This window comes from Aphelocoma coerulescens, chromosome 20 (assembly GCF_041296385.1).
Source record: "Aphelocoma coerulescens isolate FSJ_1873_10779 chromosome 20, UR_Acoe_1.0, whole genome shotgun sequence".
Classification (NCBI taxonomy): Eukaryota; Metazoa; Chordata; class Aves; order Passeriformes; family Corvidae; genus Aphelocoma; species Aphelocoma coerulescens.
This window is the reverse complement of record NC_091033.1, coordinates 7,830,739-7,846,182: the sequence shown is the minus strand read 5'-3', so window position 1 is coordinate 7,846,182 and position 15,444 is coordinate 7,830,739. Positions and strand designations below refer to the sequence as shown.

Genomic DNA, 15,444 nt, shown 5'->3' with positions numbered 1-15,444 from the left:
TGAGGCAGGAGAAGGGTCAAGGGATGGGATGGAGTTTACAGCAAAGGAAGTCCTGAAGCACAAGAGCCCTGCGATGTTTGGAGCAGGCTGCTGGTGGCCTTAGTGTGAGGTGTGCCACAGTGCCAGCTGTCAGCCTCAGTGCCTGGTGAATGGAGCTCTGGGTGGGATTCCTGCTCCAGCATCCCAGTGGGACCCCAACAGATGTGGGGGGTTCCCAGGATGGACATGGAGGGGGATGTCCCAGCCCAATACAGGGAGGTGACTGTGCCGCCCACCTGGATACCGGGAGTCGGTGTGGCAGGCCAGGGATCCGTCATGTGTGGTTTGCAGCTGGGGTGGGTGGTGACACAGCAGCACTGGTTTCAGCGCCTGCAGGGAGGAGTGAGCCGCCGGTGACAGCGGCCACGTCATCCTCACCCAGACAAGAGGTGTGGGAGCCACAGCATCAGCCTGGGGGCAGCGGGGCTGGGCAGCAGTGGGACTAAGGGGTAAGGGGCGGGGGGAGGCAGGACACCAGAGAAGCAGGGGTGAAGGGTTGGCAAGAGGCTGATGCCAAGGGGTGGGGAGTTCCCCAGGTGGGGCAAGGGGCAGCCAAGGAGCTGAGCAGGTGCGTCCACAGAGCTTGGGGCAGGCAGGGAAGTGATGCAGGGCCAGAGACTGGTGGTGCTGGAGAGCTACGGGTCCGCAGCACGCAGGGTGGTTTGCCAGGAAGGGTCCTGGGCCCAGCTGGAGACTGCAATCGCAGCCCACGCAGGCCCCAGTGCTGGGGAGGAGATACGGGAAGTGTGTGCAGGAATGTTGTTTCTGTCTGGAGCCCTTGAGCAGGAGTGATGGGGCTCCAAGCCTCTGATGCAGAGCTGCTCCCTGTGTCCTGTCCTGCTCCCACGCCAAGTGTCCCCACGCTCCGGTCACTGCATACCACAGACTGGTGCTGGCCAGGGCAGCCGGTGCTGGGGTGTCAGCTCTGCTCCCTGGGCATGGGGTGCCGCAGAGCCCATGGGACAGGAGCAGGGATGGGTTTGGGGCACTGTAGCTCAGGGCAGTGGGGCTGGTGGCTGCCTGGCTCAGTTAGAGGCACGCAGTAATGCCCTGCCCACTGCTCAGGGTGTCTGGCTGTGCCATGGTGGCCATGGCACTGGCTCTCCCTGTGGCTTCTGCCGAGTCCAAGTGCTCCCTTCCCTCTGCCCAGGTCGTGTTCCCAGTGCAACCAGCACTTGCTTTCCCCGATCCAGTGCTGTCTCACCCGCACAAGACGCTGACTCTCTCGCACCCCACTTCCCCCTGCCACCACACTCCTGCTTGTGCTGGTAGGGCACCTGATGCCTGTCCTTTGCTCCTGTGTCCCCCTGCTTGCCTCTATGGAGGGAATAGAACTAGGGGGTGTCTAGGGGCCCTGGCTCCATTCAATCCCCCCAAACCTCACTACTGGCCCAGCCAGCGCCTCCCAGCAGACCTGCAGCCTCTCAGTGGTGCCACTGTGTCCTGTCAGCCTCTGTCCTGGGCAGGGATCTAGGCAGGCACCAGTCCCCTTTGAGGTCCTGGACCAATTTCTCACAGAGGGTCTACATGAGAGTGGCTGTGAGTAAGGGTGTATGAAGGGGCTGCGGTGGCTCTTCCTTCCCCTTTCAGCAGCGACGGTGGTGACCGGCAGCCTCGTGGCTTGGGCAGTGTCTGGGATGGAGGATGTCTGCGTGGGTTTTTCCATCTCACTCCTTTCTCAGGGGCTCTGGGAGTGACAAAGGCCATGGGCAGCCTGGGCTGGGCACAGCTCCTGGAGTCTCTGCCATCCACAGCCCTCTTCTGCCTATGGCACTGCCCCTGTCCCCACCGCCCTCCTCTCTTTCCCACCAGCTGCAGTGGCTGCCCCAAACCTCCCTCCACACATGCACTCTCTGAGGAACCTGTGCCTTGACCCATCTCCCAGACATGAGCTGATTGAGGCTGCCTTGCACAGGGTTCATGCCAGCAGCAATGAGCCCATCCCACACAATTCCCTGCTTGGCACAGAGGCTGCCAGCACTGCCAGACACGGGGGTTTCCCTGCTGCCCTGGCCCTGCTCCCTGACGAGCCTCCAGAGAGTCACCAGAAAATCCCCCGGGATAGTTCCAGGAGGAAACTGGTGAGCGGGGCCATGAGTCAGTGGGAGCGGCCAGGCTGGGGGCAGAGCTGCGGCCGGCAACCCCCGCTGGGGCTCCCACTGCCCAGCTCGAGGGCTTGCTGGGACTGAGGCACAGTGGGGCATTGGCCCTCATCTCCTTCTGCCAACACTTGCTCCGAGGCCCCACTCCCCTCCCAGCCCCATCTCTGCCAGCGCTACTCTGTTCTGCTGGGCCATGGCTCTGCCCACAGGCTGCCACAGGCAGCATGATGCCATGGTGTGGCCATGGCAGAGTGCCCAGGCTGTTGGAAGTGCAGCTTCTGCATGTGGTGGAAATGAGGGATGGGAATAGCATGGGGAAGGCTAAGGGATCTGCCACAGTTGCAGGGAGACCGGAGCTGGATCTGACTCTCTGACTACACCCCTGAGCTGGAGTCAGACGTCTCCTTGCTGGGGCTTCCCTGCAAGTGCATCCTGCCAGCAGTTATTTAGCACCCAGCTCCCACAACAGCTCTGTGCTGTTGGGCTGAGGTCCTGGCAACCTGGACAGTGGAGCAGCGCCTGCTGCCTAAATGCCTCAGGAGCCACCAGCTTCAACGGGCTCTTGGAGTACCTCTTGGGGTTCTTCTTGCCTTGGCTGCCAGCCAGACAGGGAGCACAGAGAGCCACTGCCTCCTGCCTGGCAAAGAGCTGGGCCATAACAGGTACAAGGAGGGCAGGCTGGACCCTGTGGGAGGGGGCTGTAGGGTCACCTGGATGCAGGGTCCCGGGGCTGTGTCCCATCATTAAGGGATGTTTGTCACACAGGGCACAGGATGGCGGCTGCTTGTGAAACAGTTTCCTGTACCAGGGAACGGGGGCTGCTCTTGCAGGGCTGTGGTGGGGGGAATGAGGCAACCCCCTGATTTCTCACTATTGCTTCCTCCCAGCTTAGCTCACGCTGCCCGTGAGTTTCTTGTGCCCAGCCAGCTGTGGCCCTGAGATGCATCCCACCAGCACAGGGCACCTGGCAGGTGGTACTGCCCCAGGGATGAGCCCTCCCTTGGGCGTGGGGTTTCCTCTTCAAGAGCAGAGGGAGCACAGCCCCAACCTCTCACTGTCCCCAGCTGTGCAGGGTACCACCATAACCTGCTTGTCCTTTGGCTCTGCCAGGAGCTGCTGGCTTGGCTCCGCCAGAGCTGGGGTGATGCTGGGAGGAGGTGGCTGCTGAGACACAGTCTGGTGCAGTTGGGAGCCAGGAGGACAGGCACAAACAGCACTGGGGTGAACAGGAGGATCCTCCTGATGAAGCCAGCTGGGGACCCCTTGGGCTCATGGGGTTTGTGAGGGCTGGGGCCAGTGATCTCTTCTGGGACCTGTGTCTCAGACAGCCTCGCTGGGCTGCACCAGTCCTCCCTCCCCCCCGCTGACGCTGCGCCTTGTTCTCTGCCATCTGTTTTCCCCTCGCTCCTCATCCCTGTTTGCTTTCCCCTTCATTGCTATCATTCCCACAAGCGTCGGCACTTTGGGAGAAGCAGGAAAACACCATCCCATGGCAAGGTCTGTGCTGTGCTGGGTGGGAACCTGAGTCAGCAGCACCCTGCAGAGCAGGGCAGCAAGGATAGAGCACCCCTAATGTCCCAGGGCCCCAGGTGGAGCATTCCCGTGCCCAGAGCTGCTCCTGGGCAGGCACTGCCCCTGGTCCCAGGGGTCTCCGCCATTCGACTGCTGGCATGTGGGCTTAGAGGTACTGTGGGGTGAGGAGCCATGGGCATCTCCAGTACTGAAAACACTCTGACCCACTGGGGTGATGCAGCTGTGGTGGGGAAGGATGCAGAGTCCTGGTGAGGGTCCAAGCTCCCAAATCCCAGGAGGTTCCAGGTGCTGGGGCTCAGGTGGAGGTTCCACTGCTATCTGCCCCCATGCCCACCTACACCCTCGTGGGTCTGGGTCCAGCACCATCAGCCCTTGGCCAGCAAAGCTCAGCGTTAGCCGGTGTGATGACACAGCTACAGGGTCCTGAGTGCTCGGCTGGCCTCCAGTGATGCCCTGCTGTCCCCACAGCTACCATGGTCCTGGGGCCAGCAGGGCAGTGCCTGTGCAGGGCAGCCCCAGGGTGGCCATGCAATGCTGTGGCCCAGTGCAGCTGCCCAGCCACTCTCCTTCTTCCTGTCCTCTCGTGGCTGCGGCATGCAGCGTGTTTAGTAAACAAGGTGATGAAACAGTTAAGGCAGAGATGGAGTGTGCGTTTCGTCACCGTGGGAAGGGAGAAGGGAGCGTGAGTCGGCGCTGAGGGGTCTGAGGGTGACTCACTGCCTTCCCACCCCATAAATAGGATCGGGTAGCCCGGCGGCACCCAGAGCAGAGAGCGGGGACCAGCACAGCCACATCCCTCCTGTCACCGCCGAACCATGGCACTCCTCCTGGCCCCGCTTGTCGTCGGGCTGCTGGCCGTCTCCTGCTGTGCGGCCCCTCTCCAGGGCAAGCCTCAGGCGGTTGTCACCTTCCCCGGGGACCTGATCAGCACCCTGCCGGATCTACAGCTGGCAGAGGTGAGGGGAGCATGGCCCCGTGGTGCCCTTCTGGCACCCAGGACCCCAAGGGGCTCCCAGGCTGGCAGTGAGGGGCTGCAGGCAGAGCTTGAGAGCTGTCTGTCTCCTTGAGCTCAGGGAGGTACCCAGGCTGAAATGGGTGCCCGGGGCTACCAGAGCCCCCTCCTGCCTCACTCATCCCCCCGTCTGCCTTCCCTCCACAGCGCTACCTGCAGAGGTTCGGCTACACCACGGAGGCAGAGGCTAAAATTGGTGGCAGGCACGTGTCCCTGGGCAAGGCACTGCTCAAGATGCAGAAGCAGCTGGGCCTGGAGGAGACGGGGGAGCTGGATGCCGCCACACTGGAGGCCATGCGAGCCCCCCGCTGCGGCGTCCCTGATGTGGGAACCTTCCTTACCTTTGAGGGGGACCTCAAGTGGGACCACATGGACCTGACTTACCGGTGAGTCTGCTCTGGAGATGAACCCTTGTGTCCCCAGGGTGATGGTCCCAGGAGAATGGAGAGCCTGAGCGACCAGGAGGGTAGCAGGCCCTGCTCAGCCCTTGTCCGGGCTTGGTGCTGCCTGTACAGCTGGGTCCCAGTGCTGCCAGGGCCAAGCTGACACAGCAGCACATCTGCTCCCTGGTGCCCAGAAGAGCATCTGAGCCCTGGGTGAGCTCAAAGGGGGTGGTGGCTGCTATCCCGTCTGGGGGTGGGAGTCTGTTCCTGCCCAGAACAGGGTCACTCCTGCATGAAGAGGGAACCTGGCAGCACTGACCCCCTGCCTCCCTGGCAGGGTGATAAACTACTCCCCCGACCTGGACCGTGCTGTGATCGATGATGCCTTTAGACGGGCGTTCCAAGTGTGGAGCGATGTGACCCCTCTCACCTTCACCCAGATATACAGCGGCGAGGCAGACATCATGATCATGTTTGGCAGCCAAGGTGATGTCCTATGGGCCAGCAGGGAATGAGGAGGGGGCTGGTGACACACCCTGCCTGTGGGATCCTCACCCCATGTCTCCTTGGGCCGTGCCCAGGATCCCCCTGCCCCCACAAGTGCAGGAGGTGTGCAGGGCTTGGGCATCCGTGTGCATGCTGGGGATGTGAGGGCTCCTCTGACAGGGCCAGCTGAGAGTGCTTGTTCCTGCAGAGCATGGAGACGGGTACCCCTTCGACGGCAAGGATGGCCTCCTGGCCCACGCCTTTCCCCCAGGCCAGGGCATCCAGGGTGATGCCCACTTTGACGACGATGAGTTCTGGACACTGGGAACCGGCTTAGGTAAGGGCAGGGTGTGGCGGATTGGGGGGGGGTCTGATGGTGCCAACCCCAGCCCAAGCACTGAGCCACCCCTCTCTGAGCAGTGGTGAAGACCCGCCACGGGAATGCCAATGGAGCCGAATGCCACTTCCCCTTCATCTTTGAGGGCCGCTCCTACTCCCGGTGCACCACGGAGGGGCGCAAGGATGGGCTGCCCTGGTGTGCCACCACCCCCAACTATGACCAGGACAAGAAATACGGCTTCTGCCCCAGCGAGCGTGAGTAGTGGCAACCGTAACCCCTGCCCAGCCCTGCAGTGCCTGGGGCCCTCCTCACTCTCCTTCACCCCACAGTCCTCTACACCAATGGTGGCAACAGCGATGGAGCCCCCTGCGTCTTCCCCTTCATCTTTGATGGCACCTCCTACGATACCTGTACCACAGATGGGCGCTCCGATGGCTACCGCTGGTGTGCCACCACCTCCAGCTTCGACCAGGACAAGAAATACGGCTTCTGCCCCAACCGAGGTGCCAGCAGGGAGGGGGGCATGCAGGGGAGGGGGCACACAGGGTGGGCACATGAGGGATCTGAGGGTTATCCCAGGTTCTGGCCAGTGCAGCCAGGGGCCAGGGACAGCCTCACTGACGCTTCGCTGCAGACACGGCGGTGATCGGCGGCAACTCCCAGGGGGACCCGTGCGTCTTTCCCTTCACCTTCCTGGGGCAGTCCTACAGCACCTGCACCAGCGAGGGCCGGCAGGACGGCAAGCTCTGGTGTGCCACCACTAGCAACTATGACACCGACAAGAAGTGGGGCTTCTGCCCTGACAGAGGTACTGGCCCCTCTGCCTGCACTCCCCCTTTGTGCCTCCCAGACCCGTGCCATATTGTCACACTTCTTGCAGGGGTCACAGTCTCTGGACAGCGTGTGCTGTCCTGTTGTGCCCCGACAGGCACTTAGGCCAGTGCTTTCCCCCAGGTTACAGCATCTTCCTGGTGGCTGCCCATGAGTTTGGACACTCACTGGGGCTGGACCACTCCAGTGTGCGTGAGGCCCTGATGTACCCCATGTACAGTTACATCCAGGACTTCCAGCTGCACCCCGATGATGTCCAGGGCATCCAGTACCTCTACGGTGAGCAGCTGCAGTGCAGCTGGGCACATTGGGTGTCCTGCAGCACCAGGCTGGCTCCAGCCTCACACCCTCCCTCGTATTCACTCAGGTCGTGGCTCTGGCCCTAAGCCCACTGCACCTGCACCTGCTCCCACTGAGGAGCCCCAGCCCGTGCCCACAGAGGAGACCCAGCCCGTGCCCACAGAGGAGACCCAACCCATGCCCACAGAGGAGACCCAACCCATGCCCACAGAGGCTGGCAGCACCTCCACCACTGAGGAGGAGGAGGAGGAGATGCCAGAGCCCACAGCTGGACCCATTCCTGTGGACCCAAGCCGGGATGCCTGCATGGAGAAGAACTTCGATGCTGTCACAGAGATCAATGGGGAGCTGTACTTCTTCAAGGACGGGTGAGTGGCAGCATCCAGCACCTCCTGCCCTGGTGAGCTGGGGTGTGGGAGAGCACAGGGATGTGGGACACGTAGGCTGTGTCAGACTGAGGTGATCAGGACAGCTGATCTTCCCCACCAGGAAATACTGGACCTACTCATCCTTCTGGAAATCGGGCATCCAGGGTGCCTTCTCTGTTGCTGATACCTGGCCTGGCCTCCCGGACACTATCGATGCTGTTTTCCAGGACTTGCTCACCAAGAGGGTCTTCTTCTTTGCCGGTGAGCTCTGTCCCCTCTGCCCTCAGCCCGGTCCCATGGGCAGTGGGAGGAGCCTGGTGAAGCCTGGGAGCCCTCAGGGCTGTCTGACAGCCCCATTATCTCCCACCGCAGGTCGGCAGTTCTGGGTGTTTTCTGGGAAGAGTGTGCTGGGCCCCCGGGGGATCGAGAAGTTGGGTATAGGGAAGGAAGCCGGCCGCATCTCGGGGGCCCTGCAGCGGGGCCGCGGCAAAGTGCTGCTCTTCAGCGGGGAGAGCTACTGGAGGTGAGCAGGACTGGAGAGCAGCAGCGCCTGCCCGAGCCCAGGGACTGGGAGGGGGGTTCCCAGCAGCCCTGAGCACGGCTCTGCTCTCCCACAGGCTGGATGTGAAGGTCCAGAGGGTGGACAAGGGCTACCCCCGTGCCACCGACGATGTCTTCACTGGTGTCCCCCTTGATGCACGCAACGTGTTCCTCTACCAAGGTGAGCAGACCCTGGTGGGTGGGCGCTGTGTGTTCAGGCCTGGGCTACCTGAGCCTCTCGTGGCATTGCTCCAGTTCCTGGCCTGGGATGCTCGGGTGTGTGGGGAATGGCCCCGGGACAGGACATGCCATCAGCCCCAGTGGGTGCTTGTGGTGGAGCTGGCAGGGCACCAGCAGGGTGCAGGGTGCCATGTGCCTGTGCTGCTTGAGCAGCCACCGGGATGGGTCTTTGGCCAAACTCCTGCTGACCCTCCATTCCCTCTGCCCCTCTCCTTGCCCAGGCAAGTATCACTTCTGCCGGGGCAGCTTCTACTGGAGGATGACACCGCGCTACCAGGTGGACCGAGTGGGCTACGTCAAGTATGACATCCTGCAGTGTCCCCAGCACTGAAGGCCTGACCAGCCACCGTCTCTGCCAGTGCTGCTCCCAACCTGCGGGCTCCTGTCTCATAATGGGCTGACCCCTGGGAGCCTTGTGGCTGTGGGTAGCCCCAGATGAGGTCACCATCTTCCTGGAAGAAAGGGGTAGGGGGTCCTGGGGTCACCCCCTGGGAGCTGCCCAGCCTGGGGAGCCCCAGCTGGGGAGAAGGACTCTTGCCACTGCTGGCATTTTGCCACCCCTGCCAGCGCCAGCTCCACTGCACAGAGGTGTTTGCCTGGTGCAAACCGCACATGGATTTGAGACAAATTTGTCTTTTTCCTGAGCCAACGATGCCAGGTCAGGCTGAGCCCCACTGGGAGCTGGTGCCTGGGGACACACCAGGGCGGGATGTGGGGCTCTGCCTCCTCCTGCCCACTCTGCCAACCACCCCCTCTGCCAATTGCCTGCCCATTTGTAATAAAGACAATTCTTTGGACATAGCCTCGAGTGCTCTATCAGCTATTGGGGCCATGGTTTGGAGAACCTCCATATGCTGGGGACATCATCCTCCCCCGGTCCGGGGTTGCCAGCACCAGTTGGGAAGGGGGCACTGGATGGGGGGCTGTCACCAAGTCCCCCTTTGCTAAGGGCTCTGGATCCTGCAGGGACACAGTCCAACGGGGGAGGATGTCCCTTGGTCCCAACGTTGTCCACCACCAGCCCTACGCCAGGCGCAGCACCACCCCTTCCCGATCCCCCGACCTCCTCAGCCCTGGCTTCACATAATCCTCCACCCAATGCCCTCCCCTGCCCTCCGACTTTGCACCGCGATAAGGAGCGGACGGTTGTCACCGCGTGTGACCGGGACACAGCGTGTGACCGGACTCCCCACTGCAGCCGAGACCTCGCCGCGGGCTGGCCCCGCATTTTCTCCCGGCCCCGGTCTGTCCCTGCGTGGCCACAGAGCCCAGCGGCAGGGCCAGGGCCGACATCGTGCCCGGGGATGCCCGGGTCTGCGGCAGGGTGGGGCGGCCGCAGCTCCGGGGCTGTAATTAGCTGTAATTAGCGGCCACGGCTCCGGACAGGGCGGGGGCAAAGCGCGGCCCCAACCCCTCCCGTCCCGTTGGGGCACGGTCCCAGCCCCCCCAGTTCGGCGGCGGCTGCGGGACCGACCGGGCGCGGCGGAGCGGTCCCGTCCCGTCGAGTCGAGCCGGTCCGGGCCGAACGGAGCCGAGCGGAGCGGGGCCGAGCCGATCCACTCGGACTGGAGCCAGCCCTGCGGCCGCGGGGGCGGCGCGGCGGGCGGTGCCGCGGGCACTAGGACCCCGGTCAGCGCCCGGCGGGGCCGCGCTTAGCGACCGCCGGGGCCGGAGCCACTTGTGGCGACGACGGGGCCATGAGCGGGCGGTTCACCGTCACCGGCGGCGGGGGTGAGCGCCGGGGGCAAGGGGGGCCCGGGGGGGCTCCGGAGGCGGGACACGGGCCGCGACGAAGATCCGCGGGGCAGGACAGGGTCCGCGGGGAGGGTGCGCGGGGAGGGCCGGGCCGTCGGGGCACCGCGGGGGGTGCGGAGCCACGGTCGGTCTGGCCCCTCGGAGGCGGTGCAGACCCTCGGAGTAGGGATGGCACGGAGCTGCGGGATCCGGGAAATGAGAGGTGCAGATCAGGGAGTGGGGCTCAGCTGCCCGGGCAGGACTCCTTGTCCCAGACTCTTCCCTGGGGCCACCTCCGCTCCTCAGGGAGCTCCAGTGTTCCGTCCCCATCCCGGGGGCTGTTGGAGCGAGGCCCTGCTGCTGCCGGACCGGCAGCGGGATGGAGCGGGGTTACGGCTGTGGGTGCGAGGTCCCATACTGCTAGCCAGGGAGCCCTGGTGGAGGGTGGCTGCTGCCGGGCCGGGGCAAGGGTGTGGGGAGGGCAGGCTGTGGCCAGCCTGCGGAAGCAGCAGTGCCCACTGGGCTGCCATGGGCACAGGCGCTGGAGCCGGCAGCCATCGCCTCGTGGTGCCCAGGGGACGTGGCGGTGGAGCTTTGCTGTCACCAGAGCCGTATCGATCCCAGAAAACCGGCCGACGGCAGCACCGTGCTGCTGGAGCTGTGACCTTGCACCCTCGGCGAAGGGCGCGGGTAGGAGGCGCGAGCAGCCGGACGGACACCGCGACACCCAGGCTGGGCTGTGCCTCCCTCAGTGGGCTCTGGCCTTTGGGGCCCTGTCGAGGATCACGCTGTCGTGGGTGATGTAGGGCTGGATCTGGTGACGAGGGGATGCAGGGCCACTTGTCACTCTGTGGCAGCTGGTCCAGCTGGGCCTGGCCTGTGGGCTGTGTTGGGGCAGAGTGGACAGTGATGAGCCAGGGCTGTGGCTGAATTCTGGGGCCCTCCAGGAACAGCTCCTCAGTTTGGCAGCCAGTCTGCTGGTGGGGGGCTGCGGGGAGCTGGGATGGGCATGCTGAGAGGCCACGGTGGGAATAAGGGACACATCCTTCTGTCTGAGCTGTGACCTTGTGCCCTCCCAGAGGACAGCCAGTGGCTGGTCCTGCTGGAGGTGCCCCTGTCTCATGGGGTGATCACGGCCGTGGCAGGGTCTGTACTTAGGGCTTGGCAGCGTTCAGGGATTCCTCACAACCCACATTGCTCCACAGCACGGGGTCCGTGGATCCTGCCTCGCGGGGAGATGGATGGGAGGGGGTGCGTAGGGCTGGCAGCTGCAGGACTGTCAGGGGCCGCACATGGCAGGCGGGAGCTCTGGACAGCGGTGGTTCCGGGAAGGCCTCGGCCCTGGGCGAGCGCTCGGTGCTGCTGGCCGCATGTCAGTGTCACGCGTGGGGCACAGAGTGACGGAGATCCTGGGGACCTGGGAGCGAGAGCCGCAGCCGGCCGTGCTGCCAGTGCCGGTGCGGTGCGGGAACCCCGGGCCAGCTGGAAGGCCCCTGCTCGTCTGTGAGCTGGTGCCGTGCTCAGGCCACCTTGTGGCTCCCGGGGCCGCCCTTTAGGAAGGCCCTGCCCGGGAGCGGCCCCAGGCGGGTGGCGCTGAGGAGGGATCTCAGCCCCTGGGCAGGGGCGGCGGAGGCAAGGGACCGCCCGGTGCCGGGCAGGGTACGGATAGCACGCCGCCTCGGGGGCCCCGGGGCCGGGCGGAGGTCACTGCTGCAGTACGGCCGGATCCGGGGCTTGGCCGGGAAATGGAGCCCGTGCGGGCGGCGGCGGGGGCGGACGGGGCTGCGCAGGGTCTTGGCGAGGTCTGTGCGGGGTCCGTGCGGGCGGCGGCGGGGGCGGACAGGGCTGCGCGGGGCCCGGGTGCCGCCAGGGGGCGATAACGGGACGGGCCGGCTCCGGTGGGGGTGTGCCCGGCCCCGCCCCGCCCGGCCCCGCCCCCGGGACTCGCCGGTGCCGCTGTCCCGCGGGGACCGGGTCCCGCCGCGAGCGCAACGCGGGCCGGACCCCGCGGGACCGGGGGTCGATGTGCTCCATCTGGGACCCACCGTGGGGCCGGGTGTCCGCCGGGGAGGTGCACGTGGGACTGCTCCCCCCGTGCCCGGTGCGCTGCCCGTGGAGCAGCCGCCGCTGCCCGAGAGGGCACCGGGTCATCCCCACGGCGGAACCCCTCTGTGTCCCGAGCGGTCGGGCTCGGCAGCAGTAGCCATGGCAACCAACCAGTTAAGGAGCCTCTCTCGTTGCCATGGAAACCGGTCCCGGTGTCACCCTTGCCACGACTCCCGGTGCTGAGGGGGTTCAGCTGCTCTCTCGGCCCCCCTGGGGGCTGTGGGGTCATGGGGCTGTGGCCATAAGCCATGGACATGGCTCTGTGGGGCAGTTGTGTGAGGCTGACCCCCGGTGTGAGGTGACACCCTGAAGGGGGCTGGGGTAGAGTAGGGACCCCACCAGCCCCGGCTGCACCCCCATGCAGGGGCCCTGCCCAGAGGGGCCACGATACAAGGGTGGGGGCAGGGCCCCCACTTGAAGCACCGTGCACAGAGGGGTACATGTGAGGGACAGGGGCTGCTAAGGAGGCTCCCCCAGACCCCTGTCTCCCCCAGCCCCCTCACAGGCACCCAGGTTTGTGGCAGACTGGGTGCCCTTGGGGTATCATTACAAGTGCCAAGGGTCTGCACGGTGTAGAGGCTGATGATATGGGGGGTTGGGATGCTACCATGGGGCTGGAGCAGCCAAAGCCCCATTTGCTGCCTGCAGCAGCTTCCCAAGGAATCTCCATGCCACTGAACCCACCACAGGTGCTTTGGTGGGGTGCCAGAGTGGAGGTCCTTGCACAGGCTGTGGGGTTGAGTGAGGAGTGCCATGTGGGGCACAGGACACTCCACTGCCTGCTCAGCTGATCCTGAACCCAAACCCTCCTGGCAGCAGCTGGCAAGTGGCCATGCAGCTGCTCCACGGCCATCACTGGGCCCTCTGGCCCTGGCTCAGCAGCGGCTGCCTGGTGTCCCCGGGGTACTGCGACTGGCACAGGGCTGCTTGGGGGGTGTCGCCAGGAGCGGGGCCTGGTGGAAAGAGGCTGCTTCTGCCGCTGATCCCTGTGCCAGGCTGCCCAGCCGCCCACTGCTGTGGCCCTGCTGCTGGCAAGACATCTGGGCAAGGGCAGCTGGGGACGCTGCGCCAGCTGCATGCTGTGCTGGGTTTGTGTGACGCAGGAGCTCACAGCCTTGCCCCATGGCCTCTGCCAGCCCTGCCCCACTGCTGCCCTTCTGCTCTCAGCCTCAGGCAGCTGCAGTGGCTCCTGTGCTCCCCTCCCAGCCCTACAGGACACTGTACCTCCCTCCGTGTCCTGTCCCGCCACTGGAGCTGGTGTCAAGTCCCAGCTGGTGCCCGTGTCAGCTCTGGGCTCTGCTTTTGTCCCATGCTGGAGGCAGGGCCCTGACCTGTCTGGATGGGAAAGAACAAGACCACTCCATCCTGCCAAGCTGCTAGAGGATGTGTTGCCCCTGGGTTCATGGGGCTGTCAGGGCAGATTGGTGAGGGCACACTGTGATGGACACTCCCCTCCCCCCCCCCCCCCCACTACAACATTTGGCATCACTGCCCTTCTGCCCTGTTGCACCTCCATCCTCTTGGGGTCTCTCCCACCCCAGCTCTTCTTTTCCTTGGGAGCTGCTTGTCCTTATGCCCTCAAGCCCTGAGCGCAGGGTGTCCCATCCTGGCAGGATGCAGATGGGCAGGCTGCTGACAGTGCCCAGGGATCACAGCAGGCAGTGCAGTGTGCTGACCGGCATCTCCACAGCACAGCCGCCCTCGCTGCCTGAGCGGCACGCTGCCAGGCTGCCCGCTCCCTGCCCTCAGGAGGTTTCCCAGTGACTCCAGCACGTGTCTGTCTCCTGGGAGGTTTGACCGCTGCTGGTAATAGGACAGGCAAGAGCTGTGTGGCCAGCAGCCAGGATTCTGGCCCTGGGAATGTCTGTGAGAATGGCTCCCCACACCCAGGCTCTACGCAGAGGGGTCTGGGGCATTCTCGGGAGCCTCTGCAGGGGTACAGGACACTTTGCAGGGATGCTTCTTGGCTTGGCTGCTCTCCGTCGTCATTCCTGGGCAGCCTCTTGCAGTTAAGTGGGGCACTGATGCTCTGCCTGGCCTGGTGCCAGGACCCTGCCTGCTACTCGGACTCAGGGGCCACTTGCAGTTGATCCCCCACTCCACGGCCAGGGAAAAGCATCTCTTCCTCTTTCCCCATGCCCTTGCGCTGCCTGCAGCAGGACTGCAAGCAGCGCAAGGGCATGGACGATGCCCATACCATGCCAGACCTCTCTCCTTTCAACACACTACACCAGATACCTCACTCCTGGACATTTGGGCCAGGGTTAAGGTCAGTGTTCTGCTGGGATATCAAGTCCCCTCAGTCTCCTCTGCCTCAAAAACACCCTCAGTTTGTCCCCCCATGCTGGTGGGACCCTGCGCACAGGCTAAGCCAATGCAGTCTTGATAGCGTAGCCCCCTGTGCTGCCGTCAAATCCCAACCCCTGAAATGGAGCCATAATCCAGGGATTAGGGGATTAGTGGTCTTTCACGTGCTCCCTCCCCCGCATCTGTTTTAGTAGGAAAATCCCTCTTGTGCCGAGCCCATGCTCTGTGGCCTCTTGCAAAAAAACACCCTCTGGTGCTTGGCACTCACCATGGCTGGCTGGACCCTGGCCCACTGCCCTTCTGCCCAGCCACAGTCTCCTTAGGGGGGTCGGGGAGGCCCTCTGCTAACCCCCCAGACCCACACGGGATGGTGGGGTTTTGTCCAGCACATCCTGTCTGCAGCCCCTTCCTTCCAGTCGCAACCCTTGGGAGTGGGCCAGCCCCTTGCTCCAGCACTGGCTCCTGCTCAGGGCTGAGGGATGCAGGTGTGAGGGGTTGGTGCTGCTGCAGCTGAACAGGGGCAGCCCCGTGTGGTGACTGCCACACATCATCCTGGGTGGGGAGCTGCCCACCCTGAACTGCCCACCCTGAACTGCCCATCCTCCCTGCAGCCATCCTGTGCCACTTGCCACGGAGCTGGGGCTGTGCTGGTGCAGCTCCCCAGGGATGCCAGGTCCCGGGGTCCTGGCTGCAGCCATAGGGCAGGGATCAATGCTGCCTGCTGGGTTGGGGTAAGGGGTCTGAGCCTCTCTCCTGGCAGCAGGGTCAGGCTGGGGAGCATCCGCGCTGCGGAGCAGCTGGCTCCGCACCAGGAGAAAGTAAACAATTAATTACAGCCGTCAAGAAGTAACGGAGGCCAGCGGGCTGTCATGATCTCAGCCTGTGCCGGAGGAGATGCCGGGAGCTGCAGCCAGCTCCGGCTGGGGGATCCTCCCGGATTAAGTGCATGAGAGAACAGGGGGCTGCAAGCAGCCCTGCAGAGTCCTTCAACAACCCCAGCTGGAGAATGGCGTGTGCCCCTGGCCCTGTGGGTGATAGCTGCAAGAGCTGGGGCCTCCATAAGTGGCACAGGGCCTGGGGGTTTCGGCCCCATTGCAACCCTTCTCCAGGTCTGAGAAGGTTG

At 64.4% G+C, this 15,444-nt stretch overlaps 2 protein-coding genes across 2 annotated transcripts in view; both read left to right on the top strand.

The window, feature by feature from the left end:
* The first annotated feature begins 4,453 nt into the window (after positions 1 to 4,453).
* Positions 4,454 to 9,122, top strand: MMP9 (matrix metallopeptidase 9). The gene is made up of 13 exons (XM_069034395.1): positions 4,454 to 4,630; positions 4,834 to 5,072; positions 5,407 to 5,555; positions 5,764 to 5,892; positions 5,976 to 6,149; positions 6,225 to 6,398; positions 6,530 to 6,703; positions 6,850 to 7,005; positions 7,094 to 7,394; positions 7,516 to 7,655; positions 7,767 to 7,917; positions 8,012 to 8,115; positions 8,396 to 9,122. The coding sequence occupies exons 1-13, from the start codon at positions 4,490 to 4,492 to the stop codon at positions 8,503 to 8,505; spliced, it is 2,142 nt and encodes a 713-aa protein (XP_068890496.1). The 5' UTR covers positions 4,454 to 4,489; the 3' UTR covers positions 8,506 to 9,122.
* A 687-nt stretch (positions 9,123 to 9,809) lies between these two features.
* The window catches only part of SLC12A5 (solute carrier family 12 member 5), a 28,367-nt gene continuing 22,732 nt past the window's right edge, over positions 9,810 to 15,444 (top strand). The window contains exon 1 of the mRNA XM_069034039.1: positions 9,810 to 9,905. Coding sequence (XP_068890140.1) covers positions 9,872 to 9,905 — 34 coding nt within the window. The 5' untranslated portion in view covers positions 9,810 to 9,871. The remainder of the gene's footprint in view (positions 9,906 to 15,444) is intronic.

Excerpts from the sequence above, each read along its gene's own strand:
- MMP9 (XM_069034395.1), top strand. The coding sequence starts at position 4,490 with ATGGCACTCCTCCTGGCCCCGCTTGTCGTCGGGCTGCTGGCCGTCTCC. Across the intron at positions 4,631-4,833 it reads CGGATCTACAGCTGGCAGAG|CGCTACCTGCAGAGGTTCGG; the intron begins GTGAGGGGAGCA and ends TTCCCTCCACAG. Across the intron at positions 7,656-7,766 it reads GAGGGTCTTCTTCTTTGCCG|GTCGGCAGTTCTGGGTGTTT; the intron begins GTGAGCTCTGTC and ends CTCCCACCGCAG.